At 41.5% G+C, this 21,368-nt stretch overlaps 1 protein-coding gene across 8 annotated transcripts in view; it reads right to left on the bottom strand.

Annotated features, from left to right (window-relative positions):
- The window catches only part of KCNT2 (potassium sodium-activated channel subfamily T member 2), a 214,778-nt gene that overhangs the window by 26,658 nt on the left and 166,752 nt on the right, over window positions 1–21,368 (bottom strand). For 5 of the 8 annotated variants that reach the window (XM_083506736.1, XM_083506739.1, XM_083506735.1 and 2 more), the window contains 6 exons: window positions 20,481–20,710; window positions 17,409–17,625; window positions 15,542–15,647; window positions 13,894–14,066; window positions 11,352–11,423; window positions 4,383–4,517 (listed from right to left, as the gene is read on the bottom strand). In XM_083506736.1, coding sequence (XP_083362862.1) covers window positions 4,383–4,517; window positions 11,352–11,423; window positions 13,894–14,066; window positions 15,542–15,647; window positions 17,409–17,625; window positions 20,481–20,710 — 933 coding nt within the window. The remainder of the gene's footprint in view (window positions 1–4,382; window positions 4,518–11,351; window positions 11,424–13,893; window positions 14,067–15,541; window positions 15,648–17,408; window positions 17,626–20,480; window positions 20,711–21,368) is intronic. The other 3 variants (XM_083506742.1, XM_083506741.1, XM_083506738.1) reach the window with 1 other exon arrangement.

Genomic DNA, 21,368 nt, shown 5'->3' with positions numbered 1-21,368 from the left:
CTCCCAGGCTATATGCCTGCTCCTTCAGAGGAAGCATATCCTCACCCAGAGCAGGCCACCTCCTAGGGAACCACCCAGGAACAGTTTCTCAGTCTTATGTGGATTAAGCTTCACTTTTTGGGGTCTCATTCAGTCCATTACCAAAGCCAATCACAGGTCTTACACAATCGTATACAAACTTTAGGAGGGAGCTGCATGGAACTTGGTGGGGCTTATTACCGAATAGACATGTATAGGATTGTGTTGAACACTACAGTGGTACCTCGGATTACAGACACTTCAGGTTACAGACGCTTCAGGTTACAGACTTCCATAACCCAGAAATAGTACCTCGGGTTAAGAACTTTGCTTCAGGATAAGAACAGAAATCATGAGGCAGCAGCGGGAGGCCCCTTTAGCTAAAGTGGTGCTTCAGGTTAAGAATAGTTTCGGGTTAAGAATAGTTTCAGGTTAAGAATGGACCTCCGGAATGAATTCAGTTCTTAAACCGAGGTACCACTGTCCTCAGAAGTAAGCCCTAATGAGTTCAGTGGGATTTCTTTCCTGTTAAGTGTGTATAGGATTGCAACCAAAAGCAATCATATAGGAGTCTTTCTCTCGTATTTGGATTCATCCAAGTTGGGTGAGTGCCATATGGACAAAACCCAAAATGGACACAAGTAAATGTAAAGGACCCCTGGACAGTTAAGTCCAGTCAAAGGGGACTATGGGGTTGCGACGCTCATCTCACTTTCAGGCCAAGGGAGCCAGCGTTTGTCCACAGACAGCTTTCTGGGTCATGTGGCCAGCATGACTAAACTGCTTCTGGTGCAACAAAACACCACGACAGAAACCAGAGTGCATGGAAAGACCATTTACTTTCCCGCCGCAGCGGTACCTATTTATCTACTTGCACTGGTGTGCTTTTGAACTGCTAGGTTGGCAGGAGCTGGGACAGAGCAATGGGAGCTCACCCTATCACAGGAATTCGAACTGTCAACCTTCTGATCAGCAAGCTAAAGAGGCTCAGTGGTTTAGAGCACAGCGCCACCCGCATCCCACAAGTAGACCAGTAGGGTGGCCATTACGATAAGCATGCTAGTGCCCTTCACAGTGACATTTTGAGATGGGACAGGCAGCCCCAGCTCTACTTCTGTTGCTGCCATACTGAAGCTGTCTTCAGGATAAAGGTAAAGGTAAAGGTACCCCTGCCCGTATGGGCCAGTCGTGTCCGACTCTAGGGTAGTGCGCCCATCTCACTTAAGAGGCCGGGGGCCAGCGCTGTCCGGAGACACTTCCGGGTCACGTGGCCAGCGTGACAAAGCTGCTCTGGCTAGCCAGCACCAGCACAGCACAAGGAAACACCATTTACCTTCCTGCTATTAAGCGGTACCTATTTATCTACTTGCACTTAAGGGTGCTTTCGAACTGCTAGGTGGGCAGGAGCTGGGACCGAAAGACGGGAGCTCACCCCGCCGCGGGGATTCGAACCGCCGACCATGCGATCGGCAAGCCCTAGGCACTGAGATTTTACCCACAGTGCCACTCACGTCCCGTCTTCAGGATAGGCAGCGCTTAAAAGTTAAAAGGAAAAAAAACGAAGCTGCCCTCCCTGCTGCTGTGGTATGAAATGTTTGGATGTCAAACTGTGGTCCCTAAAACAGCATGAGGAAAACTGCCTCCACTGGTTACCTGCAAAGGGAGTGGCAAAGTGGGGCTGCTATCTGTCACTGATCAACACTTGAGATTAAAACAAGCATGCCACATGTTGAATTTCCCCATTCATGGCCGTGACTAGATCTTTGTAATAAGTAAAACATAAAAAGTTATGTTGCCCCTTCACACACTAAAAACGCCAACACTAAAACTTTTTCTCCATTTTCCAAAAATGTGTTTTCTAGGTCCTCACATTGCTGCTACAAAATTACTGGTATTTCTTTTTAAACATAGAGTAGCTGTTTGATTTACTAAGTCAAACTAAACATTTTGTTTAAATCATATATCTATATCCATATATATATATATATATATATATATATATATATATATATATATATTCTCCTAAATTTCAGATACGGGAGAAGGCTGCCATCTAGTGATTATATGCTACACACAAGCATGAACTAGCAGGAGATAGCAAATAATTCCTATTGCAAGCTATAACTAAACTGGAAAATGTATTTCAGTTAAGTGTGTCTAATTTTTCTTGGCTATACCAATATCTTTTCTGGATCTTGAAAGCAAGCTTTAATTTAGATTTCATCTGATTCTCCTGAATTTTCCTCTCATGGTTAGTGATTGTTTGTTTGTTTGTTTGTTTGTTTGTTTAAGAAAGGGCAACCCAGCTGTGGATTGCTGCAAATTAACAGCTTGGAGGCATTTGTTCCTTGAGCACAAAAAAAATTGTGATGAAGTAATTATGGGTCCAGTAATGGCAATATTGGCAAGCAATTTCATCATGGTTAATCTTCAGGGTACAGATGACAGCAGGACTATAAGAAAAAATGGTGCCCGAAGGAGGGTTTTTTTTGGTTTTTTTAAATCCACTGCCATCCAGTCTGTCATCCAGAGAGGTTAGGCTGGCCTCAACTAGAGCCAGGGCCTTCTCGGCTGTGGCTCCAATCTGGTGGAATGCTCTGTCACAAGAGACTAGGGCCCTGCGGGACCTGACATCTTTCCGCAGGGCCTGCAAGACAGAGCTGCTCCACCAGGCCTTTGGTACAGCCTTTGGTGCAGCCTGACTCCCTCCTTTGGCAATCTGCACAGAATTTTTGCTTAATGGTTGCCATCAATTTGATTTAATTACTTTTTATAATGAAATATTTTTAGATTGTGTGACTATTTGACTGTTTGATTATTTGATTGTTGTGAGCCGCCCTGAGCTCGGCTTCGGCTGGGGAGGGCGGGATATAAATAAAATTTATTATTATTATTATTATTATTATTATTATTATTATTATTATTATTATTATTAATCTACCATTAAGGTAGCAAACTACGAGCAGATTCACATGCAGAAAATGTGAATGAATCGTAAAGGCAGAGAAAATTTACTCAGTGGAAGAGCTAATGACTTTTCATGCAAAAGTTCCAAGTTTCATTCCCAGTGCCTCTAGCTAAAGAGAATCGTTTAAGCCAGAATGGCTAGACAGCATTGGGCTCAGTGGGCCAATGGTTTCAACTCAGTATTGGGTACCTTCAAGTGGAAGCGAAGTCATCCTGAAACTACAGAATTAGGCTCCAAGAAAATGTGGCTAGAAACAGAAAGGGCCATATCAGACCAAAGAAGAGAAGGTGAATACAGATTATATGTACTACTAAACAGTAGTGTACTGGTCTGTATAAAATGGCATAAAACGCTTTCTGACACTGCTCCCAAGTATATACCTAATCTTTGAAATGTCAAGCAGGACTCTTTCCATTGGTCCCGCTCCTGAAGTCTGCCTGTTCAGTAAAACATTGGTAATGGAAGCCTGTGAGCTTATAGCTGGGCACGCATAGGTTTTCTACCCTACTAGCAATCTCTTAGTTTACACACAGAAGCAGAGAGCTACTGCTCAAGAGCTACTCCTTAAACCAACACAACCTTTTCTATAACTTCTAGCTTCTTCTTTTTTTAAAAGAAGAGGGAATCAGGAAGGACTGACACTAGCTATGAACGTTGGGGTAGGTAGGAGAAGAACTTCATTTCATAGCAAGAGAAAGATTCACCAAGGAATAGTTCAAAACAACAGCTACCATTGAAAAACCAGCAATGGCCATCTGTATTGCTGCAGTTTATTCATCCAAGATTACCAAGTGGTTAATTACACACGGTAGTAAATACAACACTCAGTAACGGGTTACTGTATTCTAGCAGCTGCCACAAAAGTGTAGCAAGCAGTTGAGTCTTAGTAGTATGTATTCAGCGGAGAAGAAGTATCTATGATGAGCAAGATGAGAGAAAGTGCAGGCCTCATTCGTACTGCTTGACGCCAAATGTTAGCTGCGGGGATGCAACCTCAAACCTATACTTGACTCACCCACCACAAAAAAACAGATTTTAACTGAAACTTCTGGGACCCATTGATGAAAGACCTGGAGCAGATATAACATGCCATGAAGTTTCAGACTTAATCATACTGTATGTGCCAACCAGGAGTGTCAACTTGAATAAAATATTGTGGGGGCCAAAGTCAGCCCTGCCCCACCTAATCGATCACATGGGGTTTGGTTTGAACAAATAGGTTGTTCTTAAATTTTGTAAAGTCACGCTCGCACCACACATTTAAACAAAGCCATATCTAGGGGTGGGGTAGTCAGTTTTTTGGGTTTTTTTTTACCTAGGTGCATTCCACTTAGCAATCTTCACCATAACAAGAATATACCATATGCAGCAAAGGTACAAAAGTACTGCCACTTACCTAAAGAGGGTTTGTACATTTACAATAGTTTTAGCATCTGCCATATAGTCCTCTTCAGCACTCATGGTGCTTTCCTTATCCACCACGACCACGTTTGCAGCAAAGGTCACACCACACCTTAGCAAATCATCTAGGCTTTTGAAAACAGGGCAAAATGTTAGGCAATGTTAAAAATATATGGCTCGTCATAAAATTAGCCACATATTGTAAGCAACCTTTACAATATTTAGGAATTTGGAACCCTGGAGGTCAATTTACAACCTGCGGTGAGCTGATTGCCCTGCAAGTTGTTGAACTCAACCTTTGTTGCACCTTAGCATGCAAAAAAACAACAACCTCCAAACATTTGCTGTTGTGGCGGCTCCTTATATGCAATAGGGAAGCAGAAAGCCAATATATGACATTTATTTCAACTGGTTTTCAGATGGTTGCCATGGGCCCAATGGTCATGTGGCATGACTCAGCCCCTCAGAAGATCAATGCACAGATAAATCTGGTTCTGTTTTAACTTTGATGAACTAATCAAGAGCCAGCCACAGGAATGCCCATTCGTTTCCTGCAGCCCCAGCCTTGCAAGAGAAATCCCACCCACTCACACTTTTAATAAGGGCTGACTTTGATAGCAGCTGCTTCAGCGAAGTTGACTCAAGACCTATTTGAGTGTGCCTGGTTGCATGGAAATCTTACGCACAAGCACAAGGGAACACAGGAACCTCTGCCCCTTGTGTTGATAGCTTGATTGTCTTCTACACTTTGGAAGGTGGTCTACAATGGGGGGCTCCTCTCCTCCTGGAGGCTCCCATCATGATTTATAACCCCAATATTTCAGGGTACTGTTGGGCTTTCATTATCATCTTTCTGCTTTGTTTTGCTACTACTTCCCCCTGAAGTGAGAGGAGAGATGGTGGACCATCCCTGGAAGACAACTGGACTAACCCACCCTAGATTTGCAACAGCTGGCCTTGACACCAGACATCTGAGTGGGGTGGGGAGTTTAAAGGTGGGGGGAAATGTTATGAAAATGAATGTTATATTATATAAAATATAAATGTATTGTCTTATTTCTCCCACTTCCCCCCTATGGTAATATATATTGCACTACTTCTTCTTCTTCCTCTTCTTCTTCTTCTTCTTCTTCTTCTTCTTCTTCTTCTTCTTCTTCTTCTTCCTACTCTTCCATTGGAGACTTTTGCATGACAAGTGACTAATAAGCCTAATATATGAAATGAAATGAGTAGAAATCCTTGAGTAGAGGGGGCTCTGCCCCCTATAGACTTCACCCTCTAACTTGTGGATGACAATTGTGATTTGCTTAATGTGCTTGCGTATGTGAACAGCACAAATAAAGCTCGCTTTAAACCAGTATCTGAAACCCACATTAAAACCCAGTTTCAGATTTCAACAGCCAATGTCACTGCCAATATACTGCTTAACCACAGAGAAATGTTTGCGTCATGGAGTGGGAAAGAAACAATCTTTCTGAGTCTGGCATCCAACTTATTAAACTGTGGTTAATTAGGCATTGCATATGTACTGACCCACAGCATGATTAATTTCCCTTGGCTGATTACTATCTTTTGGGACACTATTTCTAACTAAAAAAGTAAAGGTCAATTTTTAAAAAATGAATAAACCAGACATACCATATTGGATAGTTGGTAGGAAGTAATTACATAGCATGCTAGGAAGGATGGCAGGTGCAAGCCTTCTGTTTTAAAAAAATGTTGGTAAAACTATTGCTTGAGTTGCATTAAGATGGCATTTCAAATAATCGTATTTCATTTCCAAAGGCTTCTCATGAAACTGCATTCTTCCGGAAACACAACATGATGACATTATTCCCTGCAATGGTTTCCCAGTTGTGAAAGCATTTAATTTGCTTCTAAGATGTGAGACAAAGTTTGGCAGTGCTTGACATTACGCAAGCCCTCACTGTCTCCTCCTTGCCTTGTTCAATTCACCAAGAAGATTGTTCCATGGAAGGATTGCTTTGCACAAATTAAGTTCATTAACTGCACACCCCGTAAATTTTGGGTGAACACATAAAGCAGGCACCCCCAAACTCGGTCAGATGTTTGGGGACTACAACTCCCATCATCCCTTGCTAACAGGACCAGTAATCAGTGATGATGGGAGTTGTAGTCCCCAAACATCTGGGGGCCGAATTTGGGGGTGCCTGACATAATGTGTACATAACAAATACATTTGCAGGCATTTATCATACATGAAGGCTTGTCAGAGAGACAGCAAGGCAGAGGCTTTCTGTTGAATGTACACTAAGGTTAAAACAAACTGGGTTTGTTTCCATATGGTGTGGGAAACTACATTCAGACAGTTGACACCTGCAGCTTTCCACGACTGGCAGTCATGCCACAGTAGCAATAATTAAGAAAGCAGCAGGAGAAGAGAAGAAGAGTTTGGATTTGATATCCCGCTTTATCACTACCCTAAGGAGTCTCAAAGAGGCTAACAATCTCCTTTCTCTTCCTCCCCCACAACAAACACTCTGAGAGGTGAGTGAGGCCGAGAGACTTCAGAGAAGTGTGACTAGCCCAAGGTCACCCAGCAGCTGCATGTGGAGGAGCGGGGAAGCGAACCCGGTTCACCAGATTACGAGTCCACCGCCCTTAACCACTACACTACACTGGCTCTAGCACTGCAAACTGTTGTTCTCTGCCCAAATTACAAGAAGGTCCATTGAAAGCATCCCCCACACCACTCTATGGGGGAATGTAACAGATATGGATGTTGCTTTGGAAACACAAAGAAACACTTTTGATGCTGATGCAAGCATGCAAAAACAGAAAGAGAGCCCAGTGGATGGGGCATACTAAATTAATTTTGAGGTGAACATGATGGTCTAAGAGTCAGCTCCCAAAGACACTAAGGTGCCTGAATGCTTTTTCCAAGGTGTGTGGGTGTCGGTGTGTAGCAGCTAAACAAAACTGCTGTTTAGTTCAGAATTTTGCACAAGAGAGAACTCCCCCTTTCACTTCAGGTCATTTGTCTTATCAAAACCACCCACTCTGAGAAGCTCCCCACCCCTTTTACTGTGGGTGGAGGAAACTTCTAATCCAGATGCTAGCTAGAGACAAGAAATTAAGTTCAGTAGCTGCCTAAATGGGATTTCCAGAAATAAAATGCCAAGCATACGCTGCTGTCTTTCAAAATTCACACTTCTGTGAATTTTGTATCTGAATTTTGTAATGGAGTTATCAAACCAGAAAATGTATATATTTAGGGAATTGTGCAGAAAAATGCACATCTTAGCAAGCAAAGGAATAATGTACAGCAATGCATTATAGCAAGGGGAGATGCTTTCAAAAACATGTATGCAGGGCAAAATTACGTTAAACTGCGTCCCTGAGGAGAAAGCTGTGTAACAAACAGATGCAGGTACATGGCAAACAGAATATAAGATTCAGAAATGTAAGATAAAGAAAATTGACAAATTTGTGCATTACTAATTGCAGTTGATGTAGCTCCTCTGGGTGAAACAAAACAAAACAAAAAAGCAAAAAACAACCCACACTCCAGGAAAGCACATTTACATCATTTGTGGCTTGAATCTACAATACTGCAATATTTACAGGCAAGTTCACATATTCCATTCCCCCCGCCCCCTGTGACATACAATATGTAGGTTGTCTGGTGTAGTCAGGGGATTGAGAATGCAAAGGCTAGAAAATGAACTCTTCACTAAATAACTTAGACATTCCTGTTGACTTGGAAGAACAATCATTATGTGCTTGAACACAGATTCAAATGATTGACAGTCTGTCCATGGTAAATTCAACTTGACTGTGATTTCAGCATCGTGAATGGGCATTGTAGGTATTCTTCACTGTACGTTCAGATGACAAGTTACTAAAAATGTTTCAAAAGTGGGTGAAACTAGGGCATGGAGCGTTGTGATCCATTAGCACGATGCTCCTAACTCACGAGGGACAATGGTGAGGCTCGACAATGAATGAACTGAGAATGCCTACTTAGAATGAGTCCCAGAATCCTCTGGAATCTTCAGGGATTCTTCATCAAAGGAATGGGTGCATAAATATACTAAGGGCTACAAGGTTCTGAAAACACTGGTGTTCCCCATGTGTGTGTATTTCCAGTCAGGATATAGGCTTACTGGGGCAGCTAGCAGGAGTTGAGACTACTTTGATTTCAAGTGTATTAGACCACAGTGCAAACATAATGATCTGCTACATAAATTATTAACAGATGAAATTAGACATGCAGTCTTAATATCATTTGAACAGATAAGCATTAAGATGCCAAATTACCACAATTTCCTCCCAACTCATTATAATTTTATAGCATTCTTTTGTATTTTTGCCAGGCTATTAACTTTTAATAACTGGAAATGAGAAATAACAGGAGAGAAGGTGGTCTAGATGGGATTCATTGATAAGTTATGCCGCAGTGGCGAAGAACCTTTGTACTTCTCACAAAAGGGTCTTTTGATTAATGTTGCTTTACTAAATTCAGATATAACTTCCAGCTTTAAAACCTGGCAGAAGATGCCATAACTACTACATACAACCTGCTTTCTTCGGTGTATTTTAAGTTTTCCACTTAACTAAGGATCCACATTGTGCCAGAAGGAAGAGAAGTTTAATGTATCAGCAGGTTTTGCTCATATAAACAGCATGGGCTGGCTCCGCTAAGTTGTGCTAAATTAGCTGAACTTAGATCACACAAAAACAATGAGGCAAGTATTGGGAACTGTGTTCAAGTTACTTAATCTGGACCTAACTCAAGATGATCGGGAAACACTGATATTTAAACAAAAGTATTCAATATATATGGCAGCCTACAAAAATACTGGGTTGTATCCCAGTATCCCTGCACACTGTGTGTGCAGAGTTCTGCTAATGCAATGGGAATTCCCTGCTTTTCCTCTCACCCCTCAAAAAACACATTTTCTCCATAGGGTGTAGATTTTATGGGTGGGGAGGCAGCTTCAGAGGAGAGGATGGTAAAGTTTGATTGGGAAAGCAGAGTGGAGAAGAAACCGGGAGATGTTGAAAATTCATACAAAAATAGCTTATTTCCAACATATCAAACCAAATTGCTCAGATTACGATTTTTTATATGGCAGCAACAAACAGCTGCTGAATTATACACCAATCTTAAGTGTGTTTCTTGTTTCTTAAAAAATATATTAGCCATTGCTGCCAATAACAACTAAGACAGAGCTCTGCAAAAATTCCAAAGGCTGTTTTCATGTATCCAGGGGAATTTGCATCTTCTGTACTGATCCACAGGGAAGAGTTTGGGGAAACTTCCAACTTGGAACTAAAGGATAGCCTGCAGCTGTCATGTAACATTTCCCTCTGGGGAATTTCAATGGCAACACTTTTTTAAATTTAAACTTCCCACAGTGCTTCAAAGTACTGGCACATGAAGGGTTCTACAAAGCATTTTGGGGAATGTAAATAGCAGCCGCAAACTTCCCCTCTGCTTATGGGCATGCCTTTGTTGTTCACCACCATGTAAGCCTGGAATAGGAGCCCACAGCAATGTAAGAGGGGATCACAAGCCCTGCTTGTAAGTTGATGAACAGATAAAATGGCAAGGGGGCATTTGATAGCACACCAAAAAGCCCTTGACAAGCAGAAGTAAAAGAATCTAATCCCAGTTCCAAACAAAAACTGGCTTGGACAAAAATGTAAGGTAAACTTGCGAATGTACCTTTTATCATATGTGGTGGTTGTTTAAGGTAGTAAAAGCTTTCTGGGAGGTGATATATAATGAAATGAAAAAAAAATGTTTAAAATAACTCTTGTTAAAAAACCAGAAGCCTTTCTATTAGGAATTATAGGTACCAATATTCCAAAGGAACAGAAAAGACTCTCTATGTATGTGACAACAGCTGCTTGAATGCTGTTAGCCCAGAGATGGAAAGAAGAAAGAGTCGCTATCAGAGGAGATTGGCAAACCAAGCTTATGGACTATACTGAAATGGCAAAGCTGACTGGAAAGATCAGGAACCAAGAGGACAAAAACTTTACAAAACAATGGGAAAAATTTAATAGACGACTGCAAGCAGATGAAAACATTAGCAGGATTTTAATCTCACTTGTAATGTAACAAACACTATGGAAACTAGGGTTGGATATAAAATATAGATTATGGAATAATATGCAGTTCTAAATGTCGACAATGGGGCACATGGAGGGGATGGGGGAAGTCTCGAGATTCAGAGTAATCTCTGTATACGGATATACATTTGGATTGTATTTGTAAAATCAAATGTAAACGATTTTTTTAATTTAAAAATGCAAGGTCAGTTTGTAAAGACTGCCTAGCTCCGTTTTTGTGGCATAAGTGCAAATGGAAACAAGTCTTTTCACTGGATGTACCCAGTTCTAAAACAAGGACAAGTTTTAAACAAGAAGTCACAGCAGCACATAGAGCAAGGTACTGTAATTATTAGACTAGCTACAAAGTGTGTGTGTGTGTGTGTGTGTGTGTGTGTGTGTGTGTGTGTTGGAGAGAAATAAACTCAGAAACAGTGTAGCTCTAGGTCTCCAAGTCCCATATCACACTGTATTCTTGCCAAATGTCTAAACCACTCCTGTGAATCAGCCTAAATCCTTCATGTCATAGTGGAGTGACCTTGAATTCCCCCGCGACCTTTTTGAGTCTCTGGAGAGCAAGACAGTATTGTAGGTACCCCAGTGACTTGAAAGTGAGTCATGGGTTACTTAGACTTGCAGAAATATTGTCCCCAACAATAGAGCCCCTTCCAAAGCAAACTGGAATCTGGGTCTCAGAAACAGGATTATTATTTTTTAAAGGGTAAAATAGTAACTCAATGGTTCAGAAGGGTGAAGGATAAACATGCATGCAAATATGCTACCATTTGAACTATGACACCACACAGGGACACATGCAATTACACAGCACGGCACAGCACAGCACACTACAATATTGAGTGTTCCAAGGATTTTTTTTACCTACTTGTCAATAGAGCCCACCATGTAGTAAACCATTGGAAACCAACAGATTGCATCCAGAAAATGCATATCTGGCCTAAGCAGCAGATGGGTCACAAAGCGAAACATATTGTCACAAAGAGTCATGAACTAAAATGCTAACAAATGCAAATGCACTTTGGAAATACTATGATAACTCAAAGAATACTTTTTTATTATTCATTCAAAAGGTTTATCTCATTATAACCCCAGGTAACAGGGGTTTTTACTTAGGGAAAACTATCAAATAAATATGATTATATCAGTACTTCTAGTAAAAGTGTCGAAATCAGATGCCTTACAGGGCAGAATAAACCCTATGCTTAACGACACTGTATTGATAAAGACAGATACCTTTCCCACACACCCTGTAGGAATTACTTTCCTGCAACGTGGCCCCAAATAGGGGCTGCATATGGGTGGCGCAACAGTGTGCATAGGGCAGATCGTATAGGCCTTTTCCAGCCTATCAGTACCTTGCCAGACGCTGCTGCAGCAGATTAGTAATATAATCATAATCATAATAATTTATTATTTATACCCCACCCATCTGGCTAGGTTTCCCCAGTCACCCAGCTATCATCTCATATAAAATGTCCAATTTTTTGTGCACAATTTAGTGTTGGATTACTGCAGAGTCGCCGAGCTAGAGGATCAGTAACGCTTTGTGTAAGCAAAACTTTTCATACATGCATTTTCAGGAGGCATGTGAAATGGCATAGTTTTCGATGCTTGCTGCTGAATTGTTTTGGTTTTATGTTTTAACTGTGTTCCTATGGGGAAGAAGGACGGTGTATAAATATAAATAAATAGATATGTGAACCGTATTTTGTCAATATTCCCGTTTTGTTGCTGTTGTCAGTATACTGAGAAACGGCCACACAGGGAGAGGGAAGTGTGCTACAGAATACTGGGGGAAAACAATACTTTAAAAATGTTATATTTAAAATATAAGCCTCACAAACAGAATGTAGTGCAAGCACTAGAGGGCACTGTGGTTTTAAACTCCAAATTTCAGCGCAGAGGTGACATTGAAACAATATCTTAAAGACATTTCACACATTATGATTCCCGGAAAGGAAGAGCTAGAAAGAGATCTACTATTGATCATAGGTTAAAGATCTTACATTAGTGAAGGCTGATATTATGAGACTATACGGCATAAGGAAGGGAACCGTGACAGTTCAGGGTTCTTGCTCTTAACGGGGCTACTTCTTGTGTTCTTCTTTAAAATACTAAAAGCTACCCTTTGCAATAACGTAAAAGCGACCTGTTATTATTAGCTAAGCCTTTGTCAGGGCAAATGCATTCCAATTTATGCTACGGTTACCAGGTGTTTTTTTTCCCCAATGAATCTGGGGACACTTTTTTTTTTAAGCTGAGTAGCAACAGGGAGTCAGTAGTGGGGATGGTGAGGCAAAAGACCCTGGGCCCAAGCAAACATGCATATTGTATAGAGGTGCAAAGCCCTTCTTTTGCACCCTGTGAAACATAAATGTGCAGAGTTTTTAAAAAACTGGGCAACGGCCGCCTGCCCGTGACTCCCGAGCCTTCCCCGATCTCCTTCCCCCTTCACCCTTTGTTTTGACAGATTGGAGGAGGCTTGGGAGTCACGGGCGGGAGGCTGTTGCCCAGTTTTTTTAAAAAAAACTCTGCGCATTTATGTTTCACAGGGTGCAAAAGAAGGGCTTTACACCTTGCCTGGCAGAGAAACCACATGTGTTGCACCCCTCCTGGGCAACGCCCGCCCGCCCGTGATTCCCGAGCCTTCCCCTATCTGTCAAAACAAAGGGGGAAGGGGGCAGGAGATCTGTACCATTGGACGTCCCTGGTTCCCCCTTGGTAGTGACAATGGCAGTGAGCCGCTCCTGAAGCCAGCCAGAGCCAACTGCGCTACCAGGCTGGCTCCGGGCTACTGAGGCTGCCGCTGCCACATTTCCCGGGGGCAGATTTGCAAATCTGGGGACTGTCCCCAGGAACTGAGAATGTCTGGTAAGCCTAATCTACGCTTCCCTGTGAAGCAACCGTACCTATGCAGAAGTTCAGTGCATGAGGAACAGGTTATCTGGTGGAGGTTGAGTTGAAAGTGGGCTGAAAACTTGAATTTGTGCAAACAAACAAACCCACAAAACTGTGTATGCATGGACCTGTGTGAAGGGTGGCGGTGGACTCTTTCAAGATGAAATGTAGCATTTTGTAATTCCCAGTAATACGAATGGCAAGCTAATATGTACAGATGATCCTTGTACAGCTCATGCGATAGCCATGTTGAAATTTCATTTTGCCATATTTTCAAGGCAGTTGTACCTTAATCTACCATTTCTGGCAGTTGTACCTTAATCTACCATTGGTGCGTAAAATAAATGCTTGCTGCTGACCATCTTCAAGGTACTGATGCCATAATACTTCCAGTTGAAAACCACCCAGGGATAATGTAGAACGTAACTGTGCCCTGAATATGAACCCATATCAGTATAATAATAATAATTTTTTTTTAAAAAAAACAACAGCATTTAAAATCCACTTACGGATTATCTAGTAGTAATACTATTGGATTGAGTTCTTTCTTTGGTCTGTAATAAGCCCTGAGAGGAACGATAAAGTTGTAGAGACCATTCCCAGCAGTCTCTGCAGCCACTATTATGATTTTGTTTTTGAATCCGTAGGCTTTGGCATCTTCGTAGTAATTATGTTGGCATCCCTAAAACCAGAAAGTTAAAACAGGCACCATGGCCTTTGTTTACAGAAGAGACTGCAAGAAGACTTCATCCTCAACATAGTAACTTGATGGTAGCTGAATTTGCTGAATTTAAAGACCTGCCCACTTCATGAAATATTGTTACATGCACAGCAGAGCACCTATATTGAACAAACTCATCACGTTCAGTACTATAAAAATGGAGATAATAATAATATTGTTATGTATTCAGATTATTGTAAGATAACCCTCAAAGGGAGAATGGTTGATGAAAACCTTGGACTATGCAGAGGCGGCAAAATTGACAGTGCTGATAAAAGACACAAATTTATTATCTTTTAAAGAAGAGCAGAAACCTTTTCTAGTCTATATAAAAAGTTATTTCCCATTCGTGAAGACCACAAGGGGGTTTGAAGTGTAAAAAAATAGCAGAAAATGTAAAGAAACATGTAAGAGAAGATGAACTTGGATAAGATGGAACCTTCAAACAAAACCCAATGTAATTTGGGTTATAACATTGATGTTGAGTGATCAGGAAGTCACTCGTTTTGCTGAATTGGCATATAATTGTTGAGTAACAAATGTAACTTTCTATATGGAAAAAAGAATAAAATATTATTGTAAGCTGCTGCGGAAATATTGTAAGCTGCTGCGGAAATTCAAAATAGACTGAACAGCAGTTTAAAATGTGATAAACAATAAGATGAATTTATAGTTACTTTGATTTTGAGTTCTTCCTGAGCCACACAGATGAACATTCCCCATATCTTCCATGCTGCTGTTGCATGATGGACAATTTCACATGTGGAACATGAGAAGTTTGGTCTCATGTTTGCACTGGACTGGAACCAGACAGTTAAATATATCCTGCCGTATCCGATCAAGGAAGTACTTTCTGATCTAGGTATGCTTCTCATCTTCTTGGACATACATGCAGACAAAAGGTTTTGCTTCCTCCATGTCTATGAATGAAACCTAGCTCTGAATTGCCTGCCCTTCTTGAAATAACCCATTGCTCACAACAGAATCATAGGACTCTGAAGCCTAACCCCAATTTCAAGGTTGCATCTACCTTACATGGCATTATATGGCAACTCTACTCTCACAGTGTATGAAGCTTCTGCCCCTTCAGAAGAACATCTCTGGGTAGGAATAGCCCAGTGTTTTCCAAACTTGGGTCTCCAGATGTTTTTGGACTACAACTCCCATTATCCCTGACCACTGGGTCCTGCTAGCTAGGGGTGATGGGAGTTGTAGTCCAAAAAAGCAGCTGGAGACCCAAGTTTGGGAAACACTGCGCTAGCCTAATATGTGCAGGGCCGTGGCAACCATGATACTACATGGCAAGCCATGAACCATGCAAACAAAACTGTGTAACAGGCTTTATCAACTTAATGTTCAGTTATCTAGGATACAAATGCAGCCATGTGCACAAAATAAACACACAGGAAACACTTTACACAAAACCGTAACTTTACCTTATCTAACCTTAGGCAGCAAAACGGCACTTTTTCATGAAGCAAATGGCAGAAGGTGGGAGAACTTCCTATGTATGGGGAGTATGGGGGATAGCCTTTCAGATACCTAAAACAAAGAAATGTGTGGTCTTATTAACACTCTCAGCTATGAGCTTCCTCAGGACACATTCCAGTACAGTGGGGACTCCGCTGCCTAGGACCCTCGTACCTACGGGACCGCCTCTCCTGGTATGCCCCACGGAGGACTCTAAGGTCCATAAATAACAACACTTTGGAGGTCCCAAGTCTCAAGAGGTTAGATTGGTTTCAACTAGGGCCAGGGCGTTTTCAGCACTAGCCCTGACATGATGGAATGCTCTGTCACAAGAGACTAGGGCCCTGCGGGATTTGACATCTTTCTGCAGGGCCTGCAAGACGGAGCTGTTCCGCCTGGCTTTCGGATTAGACTCTGACCCCTTATATGGGATTTGGTATATCAATTTTCCCTTGGCTTTTTTGCTGGCCCATGTAGGACCAGCATGGTTAGCTGGCTTGGGTGAATATCTGGTGTTTCCTCCCTTTATGGTCTTCATTTATGGGCTACTACTAAAATGAGGCTCCATTTTAAGCCGTATTTTAATTAACTGTTTGTTTGTTTGTTTGTTTGTTGTCGTTGTTTTGTTTTTTCTATTACGTTTTATTGTAATTCATATTTGGTGTTAGCCACCCTGAGCCCAGCCTTGGCCAGGGAGGGTGGGGTATAAATAAAAATTTATTATTATTTATTATAAATATCTTTCCATGTACATTGTAGCCTCCTTTACCTGAGACATAGAGTTACTAGGGAGAATATTCCAGTTTTTATTCAGTCTCACTAGTGTCCCTATGTAGCAATCTGGAATTTTTTTTAAAAAAAACTACTGCATATCTGCAAAACAAGAAAAAAACAAAACAAAAAAATGGGCTTTCCTGGTTCAGTTGCTCTGCCTGTGATCTCACTGCTGCCTCATTTTCCTAAGCCTCTTTTCCTCTGAGTCTTCAAAAAGAAAAACTCAGCATTGGATTGTTGATCAAATCTTACTTTGCATGTACAACCATCCCTGTTTGCATACCCTGACCTTTTGGCTTCGGACTTCCTGGCTGTTACCTTCTGTTGTCCTTTTGGTGCATTCTGTTCCCTTTTCTTTTACTTCAGAAAAACTTGCCTTTGCCAAAAGGGAACTGATTCTGCTGATAACAGTTATTACGCTCACGGGAGAGAACTGGCCCAGTTTCCAGTGGGTGTCGTAAGTTCCACTGTATAAATGCATATTTGTACCATTGGGACCACGAGTTCCCTATCCCCTAATTTTAATTTCTCTTATTATTAGTCATAGGCAAGATTAAAAATCAGGATTTTACTGCTTTGTCTTTTACCGCTAACCATTTTCTTGAATTCTATCCTTCAGCACCAAGTACATATTCTGGGGAAAGCTGGCGCATGCCTCACATGAAAATATTAACATTTTGCTTCTACAGTGGTGCCCCGCAAGACAAATGCCTCGCAAGACGGAAAACTCGCTAGACGAAAGAGTTTTCCGTTTTGGAGGTGCTTCGCAAAACGAATCTCCTGCTGGTTTTTTTTCCTCCCCCCTTTTTCTAAGCCGCTAATCCGCTTATCAGCTGATCCGATCAGAAGATAAGCCGCTAAAAGCCGCTAATAGCGCTAATCCGCTAATCCGTCAATGGGCTTGCTTCGCAAGACCAAAAAACCGCTAGACGAAGAGAATCACAGAACAGATTGTTTTCGTCTTGCGAGGCACCACTGTAATTATTTCCATCACATCTAATTTCCTTTCTTCAGCTCCATGCTAAAAAAACACAACTTATTTATGTGAACTGAACATACTCAAGGCCATTCGAAACTTCTTCGTCTGAGGGAGTTGTTTCATCTTCTGACTGGTCACTTAAGAGGTCGCAGGTATGAATTGCTGAGGTGTCAGCAACCTCCAAAACGGGTGCTATGCTGGGTCTCCTGCCTGTTTTTCCTGCCTCTGAAGGAAGGGTTAGGGTAGCCACGCTTGGAGATCTGCAACTTGTATCTTGCAAATCTATAGCCACAGTACCTGGAAGGAAAGGCAGAAAAGAAACAAAACAATTTAGCATTTGAAAAGGGGGGGTGTGTGCATAGCGGGAGGGCCAACATATTTGATTTGATCCAGAGGACTAAGAACCAAACTTGATGTGATGTCAGAATTGCAACCCTTGCCATGGACAGGTCAGGAGAGACCCGAACCATAGAATCATAGAATCATAGAATCATAGAGTTGGAAGAGACCACAAGGGCCATCGAGTCCAACCCCCTGCCAAGCAGGAAACCCTCCATCTCCTATACTTTTCCCTCCCTTACCAACTCTATGTGGGGGATCTGAGGCTGGAAATCTGCGGGCGGGGGGAGCTAAAAATTGCTGCACTTAAAAAAAGCAACAACCCATGGAATGAAGGGTTTAGTTCCCAGTCACTTCAAATCACTTCCCAATATCCACTTCATATGGAATTGGCACAGTGCCAGATTTATGTATAAGCTAAACAAGTTTATCTTAGGGCCCCCACACTCTTGGGGCCCCCCAAAAAAACTTAAAGGGGAAAAAACTGGATGTACATTTCCAAAATATAAGATAAAAAATAATACAAATAAAACCTATATACAGCAACAGTGTTTTGTGTTGTGTAGGCTCCTATGATAAGTAATGCTAGCATGCTCCTCAAAATATTCAACACAAAAAACAGCGACAATTCGTTGTTGACAAAGGACAGCTGGACATATAAAGGGCCTCATTACTTTCAGTAGCTTAGGGCCTCATCAAACCTAAATCCGGCCCTGAATTGGCAGGACATGGACTGAATCACATAAGTGTACTAACCTACCAACATTCTTATTATTCATTTATTTATTTATGTAAATCTGCATACCACCCAATGCCCACAGGTCTCAGGGCAGTTCAGTAGATAACATCACAATATAAAAACACAAAATACACAATCAAAATAAAAACAAAAACAACCCAATAACCCCCTCTCAACACATTTTAAAAGGGCATCGGATGCTCGTCAGCCAAAGGCCTGGTTAAAGAGGAACGTTTTTGCCTGCCGCCTAAAGGTGTATAATGGCAAACATCCTTGGGAAGAGCTTTCCCTTAGTTATGCATTGGCCCATGGAAGATAAGGAACACCCCTTCTTCTTTTTTTGAGGTGCCCCATCGCAATAGTCTCAGCCGACTGTAATATGAGAGGACTGCTTTCTCCTCAACGGCATTACCAATCCCTGTGAAACACTCAGCAAAGCCCACTAAGATAATTATTCCCTCTAAATTTTGGCAGACTGATAATCATTGCATTGATTACAGTTCCAGGAGAGGGACCAGAAAAAGAGAGAGATTTGTATTTAATTCCATATTGCATTGTAAGGGTGAACGAACACTTATCTGGGTGGGTGGGATGAAGAGCCCACCCATTTTAACCCAATCAAGGCTTTAATGAGTATGGGAGAGACTTGAAATGGGCTGCAATTATTTGAGCCAAAGGCTTGGATTACCTGTTCTAACACTCAATCTTTCTGTAGCTATTACTTGAAAAATCAGCTTCTGAAAAATAGAGCTGTTCCCCTCTCAATCAGTGGATGAATTGTAAGATTACCTTAGGTAAGGTTTGAAATAACAACACAGGGCAAGAACACCGAGTGCTTTTACATAAAGTGATGTGCAGGAACTTCGATTTGACTCATCTAATTTATTTGAGGTTATGTCAAAATGCTGTCTCCGATTAACATTTTATGGGGATGTAGTCAACACAGGCTTAAGGAGAATGTACCATCAATGTAATGTTTTTTTTTTGTGATACACAGATGACATGAGAAAACTTGGTATACTTGTTTGTATAACATTATTCTTGTTTATAAAACCCAATAAAAATAAATAAATAAATAAATAATGCTAAGAATGGGGGGGGGAGAGAAATCCCATTGCATTAGTGTCAATTTTTTTATGTCTTTTTTGTTTTAATACAGTGGTACCTCGGGTTACATATGCTTCAGGTTACATACGCTTCAGGCTAGAGGCTCCGCTAACCCAGAAATATTGCTTCAGGTTAAGAACTTTGCTTCAGGATGAGAACAGAAATCGCGCTGCGGCAGCAGCAGGAGGCCCCATTAGCTAAGGTGGTGTTTCAGGTTAAGAACAGTTTCAGGTGAAGTACGGACCTCCAGAATGAATTAAGTACTTAACCCGAGGTAGAACTGTACTGTGATTTTATCTTGTGAAATGACCTGAGACCTGCGGGTATAGGGCAGTATACAAATTATTATTATTAAAATTATTAACAACAACAACAGCAACAGCAACAGCAACAATAAATCATTTGTATGCTAACACAAATATTTTGCTGAATACTGCCCATAGTTTTGTATTTCTTACATCACTGGCAGTCTCATACCCAAAACTGCTCAGAAATTCTTTTTTTTTTTAAGAAGAAGGAGAAGAAGAAGAGTTTGGATTTGATATCCCGCCTTTCACTCCCTTTAAGGAGTCTCAAAGCGGCTAACATTCTCCTTTCCCTTCCTCCCCCACAACAAACACTCTGTGAGGTGAGTGGGGCTGAGAGACTTCAGAGAAGTGTGACTGGCCCAAGGTCACCCAGCAGCTGCATGTGGAGGAGCGGAGACGTGAACCCGGTTCCCCAGATTACATGACTACCGCTCTTAACCAGATTTGAAAGGTTTGATCTGCCATCTTGATTCAAATTAGTGTCTGATTGTGTTCAAACCTGGCCCTTGATCTTGGGAACCATCATACAAAGTTTGGTTATAATATCTTAAGAGATGCCCAAATACATAGCGAACAACTGTTCCCCAATAGCAGATTTTATTTTGTTGCTTCTTTATTATATATTTTAACAAAACCAGCATCACTTTACTTTTGCTTACCCATACTAGCAATTATGCTGTGGACTGGCAACCGAGAAGGACCATGATAAAACGACCTTGACATGTGATTTCTCCGATGCTGCTCTTGCTTCTTAAAAGCTGAATTTTCTTCTTTTGTGATGTTGATATAAAAACATATATCTGAAGAGCTCATGATATAGCGAGGCCCTGGGTTGAGCAAAATATTTTTGTTGTCTTCCCTCCTGACACCAATTAGACAGACACCAAACCTTAATTTAAAATTTGTATATATAAAAAAGTGGTTAGGAAAAAACGGAACAAAGCCCAGGATGTATATAAACATAGATCCAAAAATAAATTTATTCTTGTATCCCCCCCATTACAGTGGTGCCCCGCAAGACGAATGCCTCGCAAGACGAAAAACCCGCTAGACGAAAGGGTTTTCCGTTTTTTGATGCGCTTCCCAAGACGAATTTCCCTATGGGCTTGCTTCGCAAGACGAAAACGTCTTGCGAGTCTTGTGATTTTTTTCGCTCCCCCCTTTTTCTAAGCCGCTAAGCCGCTAATAGCCTTTTAGCCGCTAAGCCGCTAAGCCTTTAATAGCCGCTAAACCACTAATAGCGCTAATCTGCTAAGCCGCTAATAGGGTTGCTTCGCAAAACAAAAAAACCGCTAGACGAAGAGACTCGCGGAACGGATTATTTTCATCTTGCGAGGCAGCACTGTATGTGGAAAGCTCAAGTTGGACAAAATGAAAATACATTACTTCCCCCCCCCAAGCTTCCAATATCAGAGGCTGCCCCCCCTCCATGTTCTCAGACTCCCCTGCTTATAAAGAAATTAGACTTAAAAGAAGCATTCTCTTGCAGCCAGTAGTCCACTCCTTCACCATTTAATGAATCTTACTGGTCCAGTAAATGCCCCACC

Source organism: Podarcis liolepis (assembly GCF_965112155.1).
Source record: "Podarcis liolepis genome assembly, chromosome: 6".
NCBI lineage: Eukaryota > Metazoa > Chordata > Lepidosauria > Squamata > Lacertidae > Podarcis > Podarcis liolepis.
Note: the sequence above shows the minus strand (reverse complement) of the source record. Positions and strands in the feature narration are given on the sequence as shown.